We start from the raw sequence: 22,853 nt of genomic DNA on the forward strand, positions 1-22,853 counted from the left end.
TCTTTATTTACTGTTTCAACATACTGCCCAGACGCGATGCAATGTCGTGTCTGTCAGGCGTCTCGCAGCTCGTATTAAACTAAGATGTAAACACAGCTGGATTAAGCACAATATCTGCCTGCATTGATTCAATTATGGTATAAAAACTTACTGTAAAAATTCAAAAACTTACGCTGCCGTCACGTCATTTTGAGGTCGGAGAGCTCCAGGTTGTTTTCTTTTAAGATGATCATGCACAGATGTTGCGCTGCTGTGGTATGCCATTTCAGTTTTACACAGTATGTGTTTTATTTGGTCTCTGCTTAAAGTATTCCCACACTTTTGATCACGTTCTGGCTGTTTGGTATAACACTTGTATTATCCGGTCGGAGCTGAAGCCGCCTTCAGTTGAAAACGTAAACAATGCGACGCATCGACGCATTTCCGGCAAATCGACGTAATTACGTAATCGACGTAATCGACTACGTCGACGCGTCGTTCCAGCCCTATACTAGATTCCGTGTTGATTAGCCAATTCCACGATTCCGTCCGCGATTCCGTGATTGCGGAAATTATAGGGCCCTAGGTTAAATATGAGAGGGGTTAAATATGAGAGAAAACACTGTTGTTGTTATTACACAGAAAACTACAGAACACGTGCGCTTGCACACCGCATCATAGAGAGAGAAAGCTCTCACATCAAGAAAACGTGTGTGTGTGTGTGTGTGTGTGTGTGTGTGTGTGTGTGGGAAGCACTACTGCTAACCTTTGTTTAGTCATGATAAACTAAATAAGTCGCCTTCTCTGTCAGTAACATCTGTGACTGATGACATTTACGCGAAAAAAAAAGTATACGGAGAAACGGACATTAAAGCACTGCCTCGAGAGAGACGCGCGCTGTCGAAGCGCTTCACGCAACGCGCGAGAGAGAGAGGGGTGCGCTGAGCGCTCGCAACAATGAATTTAAGCCGTTTTAAACAGTAAAATATACATGTAAATGGGAATCATGGAAGATCTATTCGTGGTGGCCAGTGTTGATTCCGTGACAGGTGCCGCCATGTTAAATGAGATATCACGCGAAGGGAGGGGGAACAAAAGCAAGGAGGCGGGGGCGAGCACAGCACACAGAGAAGGCAAAGAAGCAAAGTGGCGAAATCAGAATTTAATATAAACATTATATCGATATATACGATATGTCAAAATCCATTTCGAGTAAAAAAAAATGTATCGTTATAGTTTGAATATCGAGATATCGCCCACCCCTAAGTCACATGTGCAAAACTCTAACTACAGTCTGCAAAGCAGCGGTTCATGTGGACCAAACTCTAGTTCGTTTTTAATTGCTTGAACAGTTTTCAAAACTCTACACACTTATCCCATCACTTTAACCACAACCTGCACAACACTGTGGATTTAAAGCACTTTGTTCAAATGCTAACACACTGCTCTCAAAACTGTGAACCACACATTCAAAACAGAAAATATTTCAGCATTGTGCCTAGAGGTCAACCGATTTATCGGCCGCGCCGATTAATTGGCCGATTTTTGGCATATTTTAAAAAATCGTCTTTGGCCGATTTTGCTGCAAAATTAGGCCGATTAATATGCAGGCGCATCTGCGGGCACCTAAGCGTTGTTGTAGAACTCGTGACGCTGCCTCTTGCTGCAGGCAGATCGCTCCCGTCTCGTGTGTGTGCAGCCGTGCCTTGTTCACAAACAGCTTTACTAAATGATGGCGGATCGCGCGAATTAAGCAGCCAGTACAACAGCGCGACGGGCTTATGTCTCGCGGTGCACTGTCCGTGCAAAGATTAGGCTCATTTCATGTGATTAATGAGTGATGATGAGTTTTGTTTGCGTGACAGAGAGAGAAGAGCCGCGCGTGCACGCTTTCTGTCTCCCTGCTTTAATTACTCAAAACAAAACTGACTCGATGGCGAAAGGTCGGAAGACCAAATCATAGCCACAAAGGAAATGTTTTTCGTGTTGTTACAGTAAGACTTTGTTTACAGTTTTGCGCTGCTCAGCCTGGATTAGAACACAGCGCGTCCGATTCGCGAACTGACTCCTTTGAATGGATTCGTTTGAATGAACGGTTGAAACAACAGATCTGTCCTAACACTAAACTCACAAGACGTCACTGTCACCACAATCAGTCACTTATAGCGTCTCAGAAATGAGAATGTAAATGTGTTTAGAAAGATTTGCCCTAAATAACAGTCTCAACTAAAAACCATAGACATTTACTATGTTAACTTTATGATGAATAAATATTTTATCAGGTCTACCAAATAAGGATTTTATCCTACAAAGCAATAAAAGCCATGGTAAAAAACTGATCAAAGATGATGACAGCAGAGTGTCAGGTAATATCTGTGTCTGATAAATGCATGGTGCAGAGGAGGTTGTAAAACTCTTCAGAAAGACCAGTCATATATTTTTAAATACTTTGACTTAAATAGTGACATTTTTGCATTTAAAATATCTGCTAATAATGATGAGAACATTTTGATTATTATGTACATATAGAAAATCGGCCAAACATATCGGCCATCGGCTGCCCTGATTTCTAAAAAATCGGCATCGGCATCGGCCAGAGAAAAAGCATATCGGTCGACCTCTAATTGTGCCTTTCAAACACTGCTGATTACAATTTCAGCTGAAAGGCTAAGCAGGTGTCTTGTTTAGCCCCTCAATTATTTGTTCGAATTACAGTATGTACTTTTAGTTTCTACCTTTTTTTCTCATTACTGTAATTCAGGAAATTACTACAGACTACTGAAGCAAACTGCTAATTTCCATTTACCTTAAAGAATTGAATAATTTCATTTACCTCTAAAAATGTAAATAAATCATGTGAAAGACTGTCACTCTTTTCATTCAAGAAAACATTACTTTGTATGAAGTCACTGAAATTGTTCAAAATGTAAAGATGAAAAGTTTGTATTTTCTGTATTGGTGTTTGATGCTTGTGTTTTTTCTCTCAGTGTGTTCTGAATGACAGTGTGTGTTATCTCAGTGAGGGTTGTGCATAGTGTTTGGCTGCACTGAGCTGTTTTGAGCCATGTGTTAAGAGTTGTGTGGCTTGAAGTGAGTTTTGCAGGTGGTGTGAACTGTTTAGCTCAGGTGACTTTTGGTATTGCAGACTGTAGTTAGAGTTTTGCACATGTAGCTCCAGTTGTGCCCACTGTCATTTAGCAATCGAAAAAAACTGTAAAAGTATTACACAAATTGTTATTCTTTGGAAAAATCTCAAAACTGTGTAGTAATAATCCGCAGCGCTGATTGATTAAACTTCAGCTCAGGGCTGGGTTTCCCGATAACAATTGAACTTAGCACTTAAGAGCGCTTTCTACGAGCTACTTAACGAACATTCGTTGTTCATTTACGTGCGTTTCCCAAAGATGCACGTATAACGATCGCTTGCAGCTGGGTTTTGCTATACGAGTCGCTATCCGTTTGTCAAGCGCTGAAATGTCACCAATAGAATGACTCAAATTTGTAGCACAAGCTTGTTTAGGCTAATGATCTTCAGCTGATGTGCACTAATATTTTTTATAATATTTTTCATTATTGTTCAATGGCTTTTTAAATGTTTTAAAATTGTTCTAAATGAAATATTTTTTTCCGTATTTATTTAGGACTCATCCCACTGCGAAATGCCTTCTGCATTTTATATTATAGTTTAGATTATTATTATTATTTGTTGTTGTTTATTATCTATGTTTATTTATTATTATGGATTATTGCAATGTACCGTAAATATTTATTTGGTTTCTTTAATCAGATGCCATACCCTTCAAAAAAAATTTTTTTTTACTGTAGCCAGATGAATTACAGCAGAAATTGGTAGGAACAATTATCAATTTGCTAGTACCAACTTTTACCAAAATTGTACTAAATACGTTTGCCTTTGTTAATGTTTAGTCATTTAAATTTTATTTTTCATTTGAATATTAAAATATATTATATTAAAGTAATTTAAACAAATAAGCAAAGAAACCCCCAATAAATAAATCTAGCCTACATTATCGTCATTGCAGGAGTGTAATTTGCTGGTTGTCCTGCAGGTGACCTTGTAACACTTGTCTTACGATGCACTTATGAATTAACGATTACTCCAGACCACTCGCAGATCTACGATGATTTTTAAGTGCTACTTAAGCTACAAAGCTTTTGGGAAACGGCCCGTAATTCTAAGATGATTTGTACGATCGTTTTTACGATCTACTTAGCCTTACGATGCTTTTGGGAAACCCGGCCCAGGTCTGAGTTTTATGAATGTCAGTTCTTCACAGACTCAATCAATCATTTTTTAAAATCTTGGTTGTATAATAGAACCTTCCGTGTTAGAATAGAAAGGGCCATGTATTGTTGTTATAAAATAAGAAGCACATACGGTGTGTGAAATATCATGTTGTAGCAATAATTTGTACTTACGGAAAAGATTAAAGTAACCTGTTCAAGATGCGTCCCATCACAAATGCTGATTGTCAGATAATGCATGGATTTCACAAATACACTTAATAATTAAAATATTAGCCTACATGAATTAAAAATGTTTCGGTTTTTTTTGCTTTACAATCAATAAAAACTTTACAATCAATAAAAACATGCAGATTCATTTGATAAAATAATGCATTTCCAGTGTTTCCCATACATAGGCTCTACTTGGGCGGTGCGTCCAGGTAAATTGCGCCCCGCCCAGGAAAAAAAACTTTACGAATTTCCGTATTTTCTGAACTGGACTGGATGACCCGTGTTTTGTTGAGAGAGAGAGAGAGAGAGAGAGAGAGAGAGAGAGAGAGAGAGAGAGAGGTGGGGGTCAGGTGACCGTGAAGATGATGTACGCGTCATAAACTCATCATCCAGCGCAGCAAACTGGATCAACTGCAGCACATACGGAGCAGCCAGGGAACTACACTCACTGCGACCAAAATGGTCGCATATGCTTATGTGCATATGTGTTTATAGCATCCAAGTTGGCTTCATTTTGCGTGCAAGCACGTTGTGTCTCTCCCGTTGAGTGTCCGTTCACGTGCTCTCTGTTTCTCAATGAATTTGGGTGCGACGCGAACTTAGCAACCTCAGTGTCACATAGTATCCTTTCATGTTTCTGAACTTGAGCAGAGTTTTACCATTAGAGGTCTTTCTTCACTGAGGACGCGGGACCCGTACGGTTCCGGGTTTATATTTTAAATGGTCAGTCGGGTCCGGGTCGGTAATAGTTCATTACTTCGGGTCCCAAGTCTGATTAATATTGTGTGTAAAACCCGAGTCCATCGGAGAACGGCCGCGAGCGCTACCGCGCTAAAGCTCGAGTGCTGTTTCAGACCACGCGCCGCTTCATTTTCTTTATCCCATTTTTTAATAATCTTACTATTAATAGACCATTTACTAAAATCTAAACAGTTTGCACAGAGATTGTAGCAAAAAGCAGTGCTAATACTGAACGAGCAAAGCTCTAGCTGACTCAGGATATAAGAAACGCAAAGCTGTAATGTAAAGTCTGTCATCGGGACAGCAAGTAGACTTTTAAATCTGAAATAATTAGTGGATTAAGCTTTTTTTAATCGGCAAAAGAGAAATAGAAAGCAGAAGCAGTAAAAGTGCCTAATAGAAATTATTACCATTATAACATCAGTCACATTTATAATCTATAGACCTGCACTGTCTATTAATAGGCTATATACATATTGTATATATTGAGTTTGATAAAAGGGGTCATCAAATTACTTCATATATCAGTGCAAAAACATTAAGTGTTTTCGTGGTGCTTTGACAAACAGTGTCAGCTTTGTTTATGGCAAAGAAAGTTTGGGGTGGTTAGATTAAAGGCGGAGTCCACGATGTTTGAAAAACGCGTTGGAAAAGGAGACGGGCCGACTACCAAAACACACTTATAGCCAATCAAATCAAATCAAATGCCGGGTTGCGTATGTGTGGGGCGGGTCTATCAACAGAAGGTCCAGATTCTATTGGGGTAGGGGCGTGTTTGTTTAGGTGATTTCAAATATCAACATTGGCTTTCAAACATCATGGACTCCGCCTTTAATGAACTATAATGTAGGGGTGTGCCGGTTTCAGAATTGGTGATGACGGTTATGACGTGAGTCAAATGTGACGGTTCACATAACCGTCAATGGGGGGCGTTTTGCTCGTTTAAATGCTCGTGGATTGACGCAAAAGTGTCATTTTACCATAAAATCATGAATGTGATGCCAAGTGTGTTTTAAACAGTAATAACTTTGAACAATTTAACAGAAAGCAATGAAATATAAAAAAAACACTGTTGCCGGAAGACTGCGCGTCACTCTCTGCCGTGCCCAGCATAAATTAATCCTCTATCTATCATCCATTTTAATAATCTTCAGAGAAACAGATTTGTGCATTGGGCTTTTTATGTCTGTAATTGTGTCTATATCTGTCATTACACGGACCAGAAAAGCACGAAAACAATGTGGATTAAAAGCGTATTGAAGAGGTTTTGCTCATAAATGCAGGTAAAAGAAAGTAATGTGAACTTGAGATTGTTATTAAACGCAGCCGGTGTAAAAGCACAATGGCCACGCGCAGCAAACGCTCTCCGCAGACGCGCTGCACAGTGCTCACCTGGCGTTTGAATAAACTAGACACTGATTAGCTACTTGCTCTACGTTTCTTTAAAATGAACAGCAAGACAACTAGCAGTGAATGTGCGTTCAAGAGAGTTAGTAAATTAGCATGGGAGGATTTTAACTTGAAAAGCGGAGTGTTCTGACGCCTTTCCGCGGTTAAAACAACATTCCTTCTCAAGGTCATTCATGTTTATTTGATGCTATAAATTAACTAGAAGGAAGAGATTATTTGAAAGGTGAGACTTTGTTTAATATGTTTAATCTCAAAAGTAACTGAAAAGCCCATTGTCAGTGTCTGCTCCGCTCTGTATTTTTCACTGCGTGAGAACGTGAGGGGGCGTGTAACACAGACTGTTAACAGTTGTTTTTAATTAGTATCTAAAAATTCTTTATGATAAAAAATGTTTAAAAAAATATTTTAATAACACTGTTTTGGCGGTTATAGAGTTCTAATGACGGTGTTCAACTATAACCGTCGGTCTCACGGTTATATAATGACCGTCACACCCCTACTATAATGTGAAATTAATATTAATGTTTAATAAATCAAAGTATTGTGTTGTGTCACACATTATTAGTTCTTTGTCACATGTATAGTAGACCATTTTTTGTCAGTGGATAATGATTGCCCTTTTCACCAGCTACCACCACAAGTAAATTTCAGATCTATGGGAAACACTGATTTCCAAAACAAATATAGAAATAAATACAGTGAATTAATAAAATAATTTAATAGAAAAAGAGACCGAATTAACCACTGATGATAGCCCACTATAGTTCATTTACTTATTGCAGTTCAGTGTTAGTAATTGGCCTAGTTTTAGTATACAGTTGATCTGGCCTCTGTTACACCAGGTTGGATTTCATGTTTACTCAAAGCTGTGAAATATTTCAACCCCTTACTTATTGTTGAGGTATTTACTTAATAATTGGGACACCTACAATGGGGTTGGTGTGCTATTACTGCTCCTATTTTAACATGATACAGAGATGCGGTATTTTCCTTAAGCTACTAAAGTAATATATTTAATCTTAGTAACGTTAGAGAAAAACTATAATTTGCTGCCCATTTATGATTCGCTGCGCATGCATGTAATCTTTAAACACTTATTTCATCATGAATGATCAGAAATGAATTGCTCTGGCCTGACTCAGTTCATCATTGATTGGGTAAGAACTAGAGCCTGACCGATAAAGGATTTTGAAGGCCGATACCGATACAAATGTTTGTTGGTTTTAAAAACCGATAATCCGATATATTGGCCGATAATTTGTTTTTTCAGAAACGCGCAACAAAACATTAACAGATTTCCCTAACAGACTGCTGCTACAGCCACAACTATTACTTCTATTATTATTACTGACCGTAATAATTACAAAAAATAATGATGACATTATTACTATCATCATCATTTATATTAAACAAGATAAAGGTCACTCCTAAATGTTTGTGTGCGTGTGTAATAATTAGTCCCTATATTGCCTCCCCGAATACAAGACGACCCCCCCATTTTCCAAACGTATTTTTGGGTTTTCACCAGAAAATAATTTTATTATCTCTCTCTCTTTCTCTGCATCTCACGCATTCACCCCTCTCTCTCTCTCTCTCCCTGCCTCTCTCGCGCACGCACGCACCTCTCTCTCTCTCTCTCGGGAAGTTTTAGTTAACCGTAAACGTGCTGCGTTTTAATTCAGTTAAACACATGTTGCTGCTCTAATTTTAAATGCATATTGGAAGGGAGAGCTGTTTTTTTCTTAATGGGTTGCTTTTCAGACATTATTTCAGATGAATTCCGTTGTGCTTTCCCCCCGTGAATTTTTCTATATCGCGAATATAAGACGACCCCCTATTACCTATTTTTAGGACAAAAAACCTTGTCTTATATTCCGGTATACTACAGCTTGCTTATCCCTTTTTAAATTCTTTCCATCAAGCTACATCAAACCATTTTCAATCATCAGTTGCTGCCTGCCTTCTAAAACCTACTATTTAGTGATCTAAATCCATTATGTGACTCGTTAATGCTGCGGCTGAATGACAGTCTGCAACGCACACTTGGCGTCAGCGAATTTCACACACGCGTAAAAGAAAAGCGAACTTTTATGCACAAGCTACTTTGATACTTTTTCTCTATGTCTAAATGTTCACTCCCCGCAAGTCTAACTTTCATTTTACAATGCAGGGACTGTAACCAGAGATATGCTAGTTATAAATAATACAGTAATCATTACTTTATTTAGGCAGAATAAGTTTGTTGTGGTTTCCAAGCTCGTTAACGTTAGCGGTCTTCCACTGATAGTGACATTAGCTACTGTAGTCTATGATGAGCCATAATTTAGCAAAGAAAAACGTCACACTGCAAATTGTAAAACATTCATTTTCAATATAACAGGCTACGGAGAGATGATACATCTCATTGCTTTAACTGTCACGCTATTAAAGAAATACTTCAGTCGCATTGTTAAAAGTTAAAAGGACAGTCAGTCAACGTATCATTACTAGGTAATTCCGCTTCACTCTTATTTAACAGCAGCAAAACTGGACATGATAGTCACAAATTTTGTCATGCTTATTTGAGTTAAGAGAACTGATTGGGATGTTCTTTTAATTGTTATTCAAGCAATGCATGTCTCGTGGCCAACTCACCATCAACTAAACCGCTGTCGTCTCTGCCCTGGTCTGGCTGAAATCAGCAGGCTGCAGGATGTGTGACGCGTTATACACGAGTATTGCCTACAGGGTAGTTGTAAAGTGCCCTCTGGTGGACAATCTATACAATGGCAACACTCATGACATGGTTGAAGGCTGTTGCGTCCGTGTTTTTTTATTTATTTTTTTTATATTCGTTTATCGGCCATTATAAATGCCGATACCGATAGTTTGGAAAATGCCTAATATCGGCAGATAATATTGGCCTGCCGATATATCGGTCGGGCTCTAGTAAGAAAGGTTCAAACCTACTGGCTGTGGAAATTGATGGGAAGGGCTCATTATACCACTAGCAAACGCAGCAAAACAACGCTCGCTCTGTGCAACCAAAACGCCGTTATTTACGGCGTCATATGGCAAGACAAACGGCGTCACAAAATGGCGTCATTGATCAGATTATAAACCGCAGTTAATAACGGCGTTGTTGCCGATTTTCATGCATTTTTTACGGGGTTTGGAATCCCGACGGCGTATTTTGCGGTGCAAATTCTGCTTTAAGCACCGCTAAATACGACGTTTTGAAGGAAACGCGATTCATTTATAGCGTAAATGTGACCCCTTTCGCTTGCCATACAGGGTGGGGTCTAATCATGTAAGGGGAGTGGCCAAAGCACGCTATAAGTACAGGACAAACATATTATGAGAGGGTATTGCAACTAGTGCTGCCACTAACGACTAATTTTCTAACGACTAATCTTTCGACTAATTTTTCGAATAGTCGACTATTCTAAACGACTAATTAAAAAAAACTCAAGTGTTTGTTATTTCATTGTGTCCATTTTATTTTGAACCCACCGGTGTCATAAACAATATGAATAACTTAAATGTTACCAAATAAAAAATTACAATGTAAACAATATAAATAATAATAAAAACTTCCAGTGCAAAGTAGATGCTTAACATAAATATGAAATGTTTCACTTCTACTCTTTGATCTTATATTGCATTTTAACACAACTGAATGCTATTTTACATATTATCTGTTCTGTTGTAGCCTATAAAATAGTGACTAAACATGACCCATCACCTCGTTTTTTATCCAACCAGCTGTTCCTTTAACTGCTGCTAAAATCCTGATTTAGATATGCAAAAATCACCATACATTTACATTGTAGCTTTACTGCTGTTGCTCTTCTCATAATTGTTGTTGTGTTTTGAGCCATTTCTTGATTTTAAATGCGAGTGATATAGCGCAGACAATTCGGTGCAAATTCAGAAATATAAGAAAATACACTGTTGTTGTTACATAGACTACAGAACACGGCATACAGCATCATAGGGAGGGAGAAAGCTCGCACACAGACTCACACTACTGCTAATCTTTCTTCAACGTTACCGTGGAAGGCACGCGACGTTCTCCTTTGTTTGGCAGCATTGCCACCAACGGCACTCTGGCGGCGGTGGTTTGCTGCCGAGAACACAGTTATTCGATATATCTCGGAGTCCATAAGATACATGGTCCTTCACTCGAGGAGCGAAGCTCAAAATCCTTGTAAAAATCTGCCGGAACGCGTGTAAGGGACGCGATCCTTGCGTCCCTCACAAGTGCGACGATCTACGGCGAGACGCTTCAGTTACGGTGAAGAGAAAGAATCTGAGTATTTCTTCTTCTTCTTCTTTTTATTGGCGGTTGGCATACCAATTTGGTGCATTACCCCCACTAACTTTTTGGGGTGTGGAGCTTCAATGCGGATTTATACTAACATTCATGTTATTTAAAAAAAAAAAAAAAAAAACTTAAATTCGATCAAATAGATCTGTTTCTTTAAGGTATCTCGTGATAGCTGGCCATGCTGATGGTTTTGATGTAGAAAAGGAAAGTAAATCCTCTACTGATAAATGTGTGTAACCTAATTCTTTAACTTGTTCTAACAGTATGTTTCGTTCTATTCTGTATGCTTCACATTCTATTAATACATGGTCTACTGTTTCTCTCCTGTCACAATTAATGCATAGTCCTGTTAGGTGTTTCCCTAAATGACTGAGATTATGGTTAAGACCTGTATGTCCAATTCTTAGTCTTGTGATAACAGATTCCCCCCTTCGTTTCCAACTACCCTGCCTCCTTGTTTCCACTTGTTTCTGTATTTTATATTTTATTTTATATATTTTCCCATTGTTCTTGCCATAGCCTATTGATTCTCGTTTTAATGACGCATTTAATTTCCACTTTACTGGAACTGTCCATTGTATGTCTGACTTAAGAATCTTTTGGCCAAACGATCAGCTTCTCCATTACCCTCTATTCCAACGTGAGATGGGACCCACATAAAACACTAGAGATCGACCGATATATCTGTTTTCCGATATTTTCCCCGATATTAGAGCATTTTCCGATGATCGGATATCGGGTTTGTAATATCGGATTGACCGATAAACGAGAGAATTGAGAATTGCGCGCTGGACACATCTGAGGAGAGGAGCTCACAGCAGCAGCAGCGTGCACAGCAGATATGACGGCGGAGTGACGCGACTTCATTAAAAGGACTTTGAGTATACTTACTTTGCATCTGAGGCATTTATAACACATCTTCTTTGTGCATTAATGTATGTTATGTTAAAAAAGTTGATATATTAAAAGCAATGTATGCAGTTTGTCCAAGAATAGAGACGAACTCACAAAATCACGTGCTGTTCACTTACCGGGGTTAAAGGCTGAAGCTTTTAACAAGATTTACCCAAAGTTATATTAACATTTACCAGATAAACATTATTTTGCTAAAATATCTATATAAATGTCTTTGGATATTAATTAATTATTTATTACCTCCGCAAGCGGTCACAGTTTGATACAGTTAATGCGTGATACAGTAAATGCATAGATAACAGCGCTGTCAACCGCCATTTCATAAGCTATAACATCAAAATATTAATTATTCTGACATCAAATAACATTACCAGTTAAGAAATTAAGTGATAAGCCGTTTTGTTTGTAACTTTCCTGAATGTAGTATTTCAGTCAGTGATATTATTTTGTAAAACCTCTTTGCCAACTACTTGTTGGATGCTGATGGCTACATGTTGCTGGTCAAAACAACCATATTATTCCAAAAAAGGCACTTAATCCACCTGTTTTACTCTATAAACTATGTATAACAAGCAGTCAACTCCGCTATAGTTTTCTCTCTCTCCCGCTGCCAACCGCTGCCGAACTTTGGATCAGTCCATTTCTGACGAAATGATAGGGGTGTTTGGAATGGTCCATGTATTGGGAATATAGTTTCTACATTATTCATTAAATTAATATTATTCTTCACTCTTTCAGACCCCTCTATTTATTACTTTATATGCAAAGAGGGAGTGATTGTGATGATGATTATTATTATTATAAGGGTTTGTTCAGTTCAGTAGTGTAGTAGTAATTATTATGTCAAAAACAGAAGTATAACAGTAAATAAAAATCGGTTTAGCATATCGGTTATCGGGCACATAAGCATCCAAATATTTGTTATTGGCATCGGTTTTAAAAAATGAGTATCGGTCGATCTCTATAAAACACACTGTAATATTAAGATTTTTTAATCTATATAGACTATGAAAGATTTCATAAATCAGGTCAGGTCTACAATCAGATTTGCAATTTGCAATACTTGTTGATGCCATTGAGTCTGAACATATAATATATTGATTAGGCCCAACATCCTCTATCCATGTAAGTGCTAGTAAAATAGCTAAAAGCTCCACAGTGTACACTGCTAAATGGTCTGAAGTTCTTTTTAAAATTGAATTCTGAAAATGTGGTATGTATACTGCTGCCCCCGTCTTTCCTGTACTTGGGTGTTTTGATCCATCTGTAAATTTTGAATACTATTATTATAATTGTAATCAGAGGTGGAAAGAGTAATAAAATATTGTGCTAAAGTAAAAGTAAAGTTACTGGTCTAAAAATCTACTCAGGTAAAATTAAAAAGTAAGTCATTTTAACTTTACTCAGAGTAAAAGTTACTTTTTTTTACAGCGGGGAGAGGTGGAGGATTCTAGTATAGTTCAAAAACGACAAGGGAATATAAATCTCAAACTAGTTGCTTTTAATTGTAGGAACATCTTTACAATTAAAGTGCAATAACAAAAAGTTAATAAAATAAGAATTTATGGAATTGTTTAATGATTTTTACATGCGAGTTATGCACTTTTGAAGGTGGTCAGAATCTAGTAAATACAATCACTATAGTAAGGTTGTAATTGATGTATTGCTGGTAACGTACATTATTTTATTAAACAATATATAGTTTAAATGAGCATATAATGAGATGAGTGCCATGTTTATATACACTTTTGACTAGGGTTGGGTACCGAAACGCGGTGCCATTATATGGCCGGTACCTACCGGACCGAATCAGAACACGAATTTCGGTGCCTCTTAAATGCATGAACGGTCGACTGAAATATTTTGCTCTCTGTAGCACAAAAAGCATAATCACACCAGCACAGCACAAATGCTAATTAAATTATACTGCACTCATATGGTGTAAATAATTTCCTGACTTACAAAATTCACGTTAATGTGAAAGTCAGAAAGCTTTGATAATACATAGGATTCAAGTTTGATTTATTTGCTTAACTTAGGTAAGGTTGTTCATATATTTCTTTCTTGTAGTTTTTGATTAAAAAAACAATCATTTGTTTTGAAAAATCAAAAGGATCTTTAGATTTATTTATGTTATAGGTCCGTTCCCGTCTATTCGTTTTTGTTAAATGTTATGTTTAATATAAGCGAGCCATTTTACTCATTCATTGTTGTTCTGTTTTAATAAAAAATAATAATGAACAAATAAGCATTCGTAGTAGGCCTAATGAAAAATTATGTCTTTTATTTATTTAAGTTTTAACACAGATATTATTCTTCAAATTCGTTTTATTAATAAACAAGCTGTTTAATATAAGCAAGTTTGTCATTGGAGCTACTTTTTAATTGGGGTTGAGTTTTTCGTTAAGAGTAATAATGAACAAAAAAATGTAAAATAATTTTATTAATAAATGGAAATATTAAATAATCTAATGTTAAAGATTAAATGTAGTAACTTTTGAACTTCTTTGCCAAATATATTTTCGTTTAAAATATGCGCTTTGTTTAATGAGTTTAAAATGTGAAAAAAATCCTCATATGCACATCCCTAATAATACAAATCGAAGACATTTTTGTTTGAACATATGTCCAGGTTATTTTTATATTCGGACTTAAAAGAACAATTTGGAAAATTAGATCCTCAGAGGAGCGCGTGAATGCCGCAATTGCTCTGACGGCAGCTTATTTTGCTAATATGGTAACATTTCTTCAGAAGAATTGCTAAAACGTATTACCTCACTAATGTTTTTATTAGTACTTCGGCTGATATTGGCCTGAGATGGGCCGCGGCAGTCACGGGTGTCAAGTTCATCGGAGACAAGCAGAAAGCATCAAGACGTGAATGGTTTCACAAGCTGATAAGAAAATATTTGCCGTTTTGCGCCATTGAAAGGCACTTCACGAAGAGAATGTCGCATGAACAGTCGATCCAAATAAAGAGAAAAAGACGCTGTATTTTATTGCTCTATTTGCCAAGTGTGTTTAATTAGCCACACTATGACACAATTGCGCAACTTTCTCTAGAGTTCATGTCAAGAGATCTGATCTTCAAAGGGAATAGGACAAAGGGAGGATCACTTTCGATTAGAACTCGCCCTTTATCTTTTTGTGAGCGGCACCCGCGTAGGCTAACTGCCAGCTCAACCAAACGGTTGAGCACATTTTGAGTCCCTAAATTTTATTGAGAGGAGTACCTAACTTAACTCAAGCTGATTGAGCCATCTCTACTATTTGTGTAAGATATGTTTTGCCAAAAAAAAAATCCACTAGATATCAATGTGTCAATCAACAGCACTTGTCACAACACATCTTGTTATGTGGATTTTAGAAAGAAAAAAATCACTTCTGTTATATGAACTGCTCTTGTTGAAATTTTGCAAGTGAAGCATATTTTTTTTGACATATTACACTGTAAGAGCCCTAACTTTACAATTATGTTACTTGGTGCCATGAAAAAACTTTTGTATGTTTTTAATAATTTTTCAAAAACATGCTCAACCAAACGGTTGATTTGTCACTTAATGGTAAAAGTAGAAAAGCAAGGGTAATGTTTTCAGATCATCCATTTCTGCAGTCAGAGTGTACTATTTGCTATGAAATATACATTTCTGATCATTCACAGCTATGAATATGACACAGCTATTGTTATTTCTTATTTATTATATTGAGATCATTTCTTAAGTATGTATTTTTGCCACTTCTGGATATTTTTTTGAAATAACTATAATGAATTCATATAATTAATGTATGGAAATCATAATTACTCATTAATTAATCAATAATTACTTCTTAAATGATGTTTTAAATTGTTTGAAGGATTGTTTGCAACGTTGGCTTACTCTACACAGCATTGCTGGTTTACAAAGAAATGTTAAAGGGGCCATGTCACCAGACTTTTTAAAGATGTCAAATAAATCTTTGGTGTCCCCAGAGCACATATGTGATGTTTTAGCTCAAAATATCATATAGATAATTTATTATAGTATGTTAAAATTGCCACTTTGTAGGTGTGAGCAAAATGTGCCGTTTTGGGTGTGTCCTTTAAAATGCAAATTAGCGGAAAAAGTGCAAACACCGATCACAATGATGGTGGTTTGTTGAAATTGAAACCTAGTTGTGCTGTGAATTATTTTCTCTGTCTCTCCCTCTCTGGATTAAAACACTGGAAATGGCAGTGCTGTGGTTGGAAACTGCAAATTAAGGGGTGGTATTATTATAATAAGGGCTCCTTCTGACATCACAAGGGGAGCCAAATTTCAATTACCTATTTTTTCACATGCTTGTAGAGAATGGTTTACCAAAACTAAGTTACTGGGTTGATCTTTCTCACATTTTCTAGGTTGATAGAAGCACTGGGGACCCAATCATAGCACTTAAACATGGAAAATCTCAGATTTTCATGCCATGACCCCTTTAATTTATCTAAAAAAAGACAAAAAAAATATGTTGCACTACCAAACTTGACAGTGTGTTTCTTAAATCATAAAATACTAAAATGCTATTTTATTACTATCTTTGGCCTTCTTTTATTTTAGGTTTTAAATGCAGAAAGTCCTTATTTTTGTTACTTTTGGTCATTTTTATTGCAAAAAACATGAAAACATTTCATGTCCTGCGTTAAAATGAAAACCTGAAATATTTTAATATGTTATACTTTAATAAATAAAGAAGATTTAATATACAAAACCATTTTATTTTGATTATGTTTGTAAAAAATTAGTATTATAGTTCATATTTTCTAATTTCCATAGAATGTGTTTGAATTCCTTTAAGTGACATATCAACCGTTTGGTAGAGGCCGATTTTTTTAAAATGATGGGATGTGTTGAAAAAAAATACATTGATTGTGTTAAGTGGTGACATAAGGATATAAGAAATGCAAACAAAATTTTTTTCAAATGCCTTTTTCTTGGTGTGGCAGTTAAAGGGTTAACCAATCATTGAACAGATTATTAACAACCAATCATAGAACATTTTTCTGAGCTCAAAGTGGAGTGTTGAGAAGATTTTATTTAATTCACAAATCAAAAATCTCATAAAGAAGAAATCAAGAATGTAGGTCTTAAAAGATGATGGTGCTTTAGGCAAATCATTAATAAACAAATTATGACAGAGAAGAATTTTCATTGTGTTTTATGCTGTACTTTCATCTACCATCTTTTTGTGACTATTTTTTTTAAAGTACCGCTTTAGGCACCAGAACCGTTTTAAAAGTATCGATTTGGCACTGGTATCGAAAAAACCCCAAACAATACCCATCCCTACTTTTGACACGTTTATGGTCCTCTAGCTTCCCTGACCTGGGTACCTGATGTCAGACCTTTATTCTTCTTCTCCTCTCCTCTCTCTCTCTCCCCCTCTCTCCAATGTCTAATGACCTGCGCATTCTCGAGGACGTTCTGAAGTTGTGTTTGACTTGACGCGAAGCTGCTAGACCTCGTAAGATAATCCGCATGGTATTAAAAATGCTTCGTACAAATGAGCGGTAAAAACCCGGTCGGCAATTTCGTACTGAAGAGCATGAATCCTACCTTTCATAGGAATGAAACACTCGCTTCGCGTCAGTGGAAAGTGGTCACTTAAATATGACCAGGGTAGTGGTTTCTTTCATAAGATTTGAACTGAGGCGGGTCTGCATTAGCGCGTGCCTGTCTCGTCCATCTCCATGGTTCTTTTTGCGCGTTCCCCCGCCCATCAATCATCCATTGCGCGTCTTTATCACCTTGCTTTTTGATATTATTTTACTCAGTAACGGATATGATTTAAAATGTAGCGAAGTACAATACTTTAAATAAAACATACTTAAGTAAAAGTACAGATTTTAAAAACTACTCAAAAAAGTAAAAGTACACAAAAAAACTACTCAATTACATTAACGTGAGTAAATCATGTAATTCGTTACTTTCCACCTCTGGTTGATACCTAGATACTGTTTGTTTTACCAAATCATTAATCACACCATATTGTTCATATTGTTTTTAACATCTTTGCGATTTCTAGGTCCACAACTGGAGATGAAATTATCCAAGGAGGAATAGCAGGTAACGCCACTGTCCAGCTGTAGTTTAATTCAACAAGTCCCAGTTTCTCAGCTTGACGATATCATCGTCCATCGTGATGGTTGACTGACATCACGATGGAGAGACACCATCGTGATGCCACGCCCCCACCCCACTCAGCTGCGAGTCGACATACACTAACTCTCTTCTATAGAACATAAAATCTTTGCGGGATTTGCTCTATAAATTAAATTGAAAATATAACTAATGCGTATATTCTATTTTAAATACTGTAGTCTATGCCTGAGACGTGACGTGTGTTAGTCTGTGAAAATATCCTGTCAGGCATTTGATCTTGACATTGCAAGAATCTTGTCTTTTTACATGTTTTACATTTAACTTAAAATATTTAATTTTGTACAAGAAAACAGCCCATATTAATCATTTATTAGTAGCCTGTTGTATTGGCTCGGGAGATCGTGCCCATTGTTACATACAGGGCTCGAAATTGCGACCATTTTGGCCAAATTTAATCTGTGCGACCTTAAAATATATTTGGGAGCATTTGTGTGACTGCCCATTTTGTTGTGACGCGAGTTGATTTTGATCCTGCGTGCTGGCGCTGACCCAGGTTCAGTGTTCTCTCCAACGATAACCAATCAAATTTCACCATTAAGTTCTTGCGTTTAATGAAGACCGCAGATTGGCTAATATGAGCGTCAGTCATTCCTTGTTGCCGTGAAGCGCTGAAATGTGAAAAGACGAACGCGTCGCGAGCATGACGAGAGCGAGCCGATTACAGCCAAGGTTATTACTGTATTTTTTGACGACGATCCGGATTCAAATGCAACTCCACCACCGGAAAATACGAGTTGACGTTAAACCTTTCAGAGAGAGTGGCTTAAAGATTTCGAGTGTCTTCGCTATGAAAATGTAACTTACTGTGTTTACTGTAAATCCTGTAAAACGGCGTTAATGGCGAAATCAAAACATTTTAAGCACCAGACCTTGCTTAAACATGGCGAAAGTGCCAAAAACACAAGACGTGTCATGACAAATGTGTTTATTATTGATGGAGACACCGACCTGTCTGTCAAAGTGTGTTTGATGGTGTATGTGCGCATGCGCTGGTGAATGGACATTCGACAAACATCCTTGTGGTCCATGTTGCTGTGGAATACGACAATGCTGATGGTATGTTTTTGTTGTATTTTTAAAACATTGCCTATTTAGTAGTAAAAACATCCTGGTAATGCAGTTATCAATACCAATATATATTAGCCTTCTATATTAGGGTCACTTTTGTAATGTCACAATTAATTAGTGTTTTACGTGTCTGCTAGATTTTCTATGTAATCTTAATCATGTTACCTGTAATTGTTAAATTATTATTGCTGCTATACTATTTCAACAGCATTTGGGTATTAGTTTAGGAATTTATGCAGCAAAAAATAAAATAGAAGACCAACTTTTAAATGCTGGCCATAGGACGTGTAAAGCCCGGTGGTGGTGTTTTATTTTTAATAAATCTATTTACATTTACATTGTAGTTGTGGTGCTTTTTAATTTTTGGATGGATGCGCCTAAATTTTTGCTGGTGCTCCTAACTCTTTAAAGTTGGGAGCACCAGTGCTACCAAATAAAAAAGTTAATTTTGAGCCCTGACATAGCTGTGTGACTGTTCTGCACTGAAGCGGCAGATTGAGATATAAACCCAGAATTCAGCGAACGCCATGAACAAGAAAACGGGAACAACACTCCGACCGAAACGCGGGATTTACACACACAGACCATGTTTAAATTTCGATGTTTCTGGCCAGAAATACCAACTTGTTAACTAAGCTGCGGATTGAAGTGCTGGCTGCTCCCCGCGGTGCTGAAGACCCGCTCTGACGAAGTACTGGTGGCACATATGCACAGATATTTAGCCTATGTGCAACCTATTGGAAAGCGCGGAGGAGTCATTGGGTTAGTAAAATAATTAATTATAGCTTTTAATTAGAAGAAAAGAATATTTATGTACAGAGATATTTTTAAAAAAGTGCACAACTCTTCTTAAGTGAAATAAAGCTACTTTCTCCCCTTATGTGCATCCTATTAGAAAGAGTCATTCGTTGGGTTATTAAAGAACGAAATTACAGCTTTTAAGTACAAAATAGTATTTATGTAAAGATATATATTCAGATAAAAAGTGCACAACTCTTCTTAAGTGGAAGTAATGAAGTAAAATAACGAATAATAATTATATAATAACGAAAAATTAAAATACCCCCGCCTAACGATATCATCGTCCATCGCGATGGTTTAACGTAACCATCCTCAACTGCCAATTGAGGGGACATCGCCCAACCCTAGGCCGCCTCCCAACATGCGTTGGTTTGGTTGGATGACCTTGCTTATGTCCCTGCAAATTTACCCAATATACCATGGCAAGCTGAAGACGTCTAAAGAGATAAAGGCATCTCCCCTACCTCCACCTGAAGAGCTGGAATTGACGAGGTCTTGAATGCGCGAAGAATCTGAGTATTTTGCCGCCTAAACAGGCTATATAGTAGCGGAAGTCCCGCCCCTATAAGGCTGTCATGGGCGGCATTGGCCAGTACACTCATAGATATGTATAAAGTACACTGGCGTTGTTCAATAAAAGCTTCAGAGAAACCGGAAGAGGGAGGAGTTTCCCATAGCGTCAGCGGACGCAATGTCGAGTGACCGCTCTCGAAAGGGAACTAGCTGTTGACCCCCTAGTATAACATAAAATGAAATGAAATCAAATAAAAATCGCTTATGTGTGCCTATAAGAAACATAATGTTAAAATATATTATAAAATATAATAACTAAAATGGCATTGATGAATGTTAGCTCTATTATTAATGGGCTGTGATAGGCAAAAGGCACTCCTAACTCTTCCAGCTGAATTTATGAGGGGGATCTGTTGAACAAATTGTCAAAAGAAATCAAAAAAATGAATACATAGGATAAAAAAAAATAAGAGTCAACATTTCTGAATAAATCTTTCATTCATCATCGCCCTTTCATTGGTCACAAAAACAGACCTTCTTCACAACTCCCCATCGTACCTTTCCTCATAACATATAAAATTATATTTAAATCACAAGCTTTCACTTTAGACCTTAAACTGAGGAAATACGTGCCTATAAACAATACATCAACAAAAAATAGTTTTCTGAATAAAGTACACCCTAAAAAATGCTGGGTTATTATCAAGCCTGGATTGCATCAAAAAGGGATAAGCCCAGCCGTTGGGTTAAATTAACCAAAAAATGTTTATATTTGACCCAACAATGGGTTGGAAAAACCCATCGTTTTTAATAGTGTACCCTAAAGCTTTACTTCTCTCTTTAACTAAACCATCAAAATTCTCCCAAATAATTAACATTCTTTTTAAGCTCAACGGGAACTAAATATATTCTCTTGTTTTCCAAAAAATGGATATTTCCTGAAAAATACGGCCATTTTGGTATTTTGTCAAGAATTAAAGACATTCAATTAATTAAAATAAAATATTGAATTGAATTGAATTCAGTATTACCTTGCAGTGTCTGTTATCCAGTCCCTTGGTAAACTCTTGAAACTCCTCATTCACCCTGAATGAAAAAACGTAGTTTCTGAAAGTGCTGAGGGTCTTGATGACATACTGATCCCCCACCTGCTCGATCACTTTACGCTGTTTCAGCTTTAGGGCGACCTTACGGGTATACAAGCCGATTCCTAACAGATAACAGAGTTTAGGACTTATTACTCAAGGGGACACATTAAACACAACATTGCATGAATAGAACCCCCCTTAAAACTGCCTTAAGCAAAGCCTAATTAAACATATAAGATGAAAAAGTAAAACACACTTAACATTTTTTTTATTTAACATTAAAAAGTAAGTTGCCTGGTTGCCTTAAAAATTTGAGTTCAGTCAACTTAAAAATATTAGTTGACTCAGGAAAAGTTGTAAAAATTAAACAAATAATTTTTAAATTGAATAAACTCAAAATTTCAAGGCAACCAGTGCATTACAGTTCAGAAAGCAGTAATCTATTATAATAGAAAATATTTATTTTACCTAAAGCAATCATGTATTCCTCAAAGTTGACATTGCTGTGCATATCCCATGTACCACACATACTGGCAGGCATATTTTCAAGAGTCTGGATTCAATATTTCTAGTAATCTGAAGAAAGCAAGATGAAGGATATGACAGAGAAAAAGATCCTCAGCATTTATATGTGTGGCCGGCTCTGTGGGCGGTTCTTTAAACTTTTATCTGTCTTCAGTTCTTCAAAGTTGTGTGTCTGCGTGTTTTGCGTAAAGTAAAAACGTGTCTGACGGGTCTTTGTGTGTAAATATTTAAAACACACCTTCGAGCACAACACTGTCTGCTCTAGAGTTTCTTACGCTAGTGATGATGCTCATCAGATGATAAGACTTAAGTTTATACAATAGATATTGTTCAGTCTGCATGTGAAATCAACTGTTATTGTTTTCTTTCCCTCACATGTCATCTTTACTAAAAAAAATTCTTTCCACTGCAGTCATATAGAGCTCGCATGATACCATCACATGAACGTCACACATAAAAAAAATCACATTATGATGTAAATTTCCATGGAAGGTTAAAAATTGATGCTGAAACTTAATATTTCAAAAATACAAAGTTCAGGTCCAAATGTAATTGCAAAAAAACTAAATAAATGGTATTTCCTAAATAATAATAAAGTTACTGTAAATTTTATTACACTTTTTGAATCTTAAAACCTCTTTTATAAATCACTTGAGTAATGAAACAAATCTGATCACGATCAACAAAACTACATGAAAGTGTCAAATGTGACTTTCAGGTGACTTTTACACCTGTTAAGCTCTTCACATTTTATGCAAATGAAATCAATCAGTTACAGACAGAACCATAGAAAAGCACTTTCATTATTTACTCAACACATAAATTAGATAATCTTTTTTCTAGGCTATA

The 22,853-nt window shown here is 36.7% G+C and overlaps 3 protein-coding genes across 5 annotated transcripts in view; all 3 read right to left on the reverse strand.

The window, feature by feature from the left end:
• Positions 1–22,086, reverse strand: part of LOC141369303 (nicotinamide/nicotinic acid mononucleotide adenylyltransferase 1-like) — a 47,771-nt gene extending 25,685 nt beyond the window's left edge. Inside the window, exons 1-2 of one of the 3 annotated variants that reach the window (XM_073875387.1) lie at positions 21,948–22,086; positions 21,423–21,601 (exon numbers count right to left, since the gene is read on the reverse strand). The gene's annotated coding sequence lies outside the window, so the exon portion shown is untranslated. Of the gene's footprint in view, positions 1–19,701; positions 19,812–20,342; positions 20,498–21,422; positions 21,602–21,947 lie in introns of those variants that run through there. The other 2 variants (XM_073875386.1, XM_073875388.1) reach the window with 2 other exon arrangements.
• LOC141369302 (nicotinamide/nicotinic acid mononucleotide adenylyltransferase 1-like) overlaps positions 1–22,853 on the reverse strand; it is a 92,637-nt gene that overhangs the window by 37,696 nt on the left and 32,088 nt on the right. The window lies entirely within an intron of this gene.
• On the reverse strand, positions 10,622–22,020 carry LOC141369247 (retinoid-binding protein 7-like). Its single transcript, XM_073874817.1, has 3 exons — positions 21,948–22,020; positions 21,423–21,601; positions 10,622–10,714 (listed from the first exon to the last, which is right to left on the reverse strand). The coding sequence occupies exons 1-3, from the start codon at positions 22,018–22,020 to the stop codon at positions 10,622–10,624; spliced, it is 345 nt and encodes a 114-aa protein (XP_073730918.1).

Source organism: Misgurnus anguillicaudatus, chromosome 13 (assembly GCF_027580225.2).
Source record: "Misgurnus anguillicaudatus chromosome 13, ASM2758022v2, whole genome shotgun sequence".
Lineage (NCBI taxonomy): Eukaryota > Metazoa > Chordata > Actinopteri > Cypriniformes > Cobitidae > Misgurnus > Misgurnus anguillicaudatus.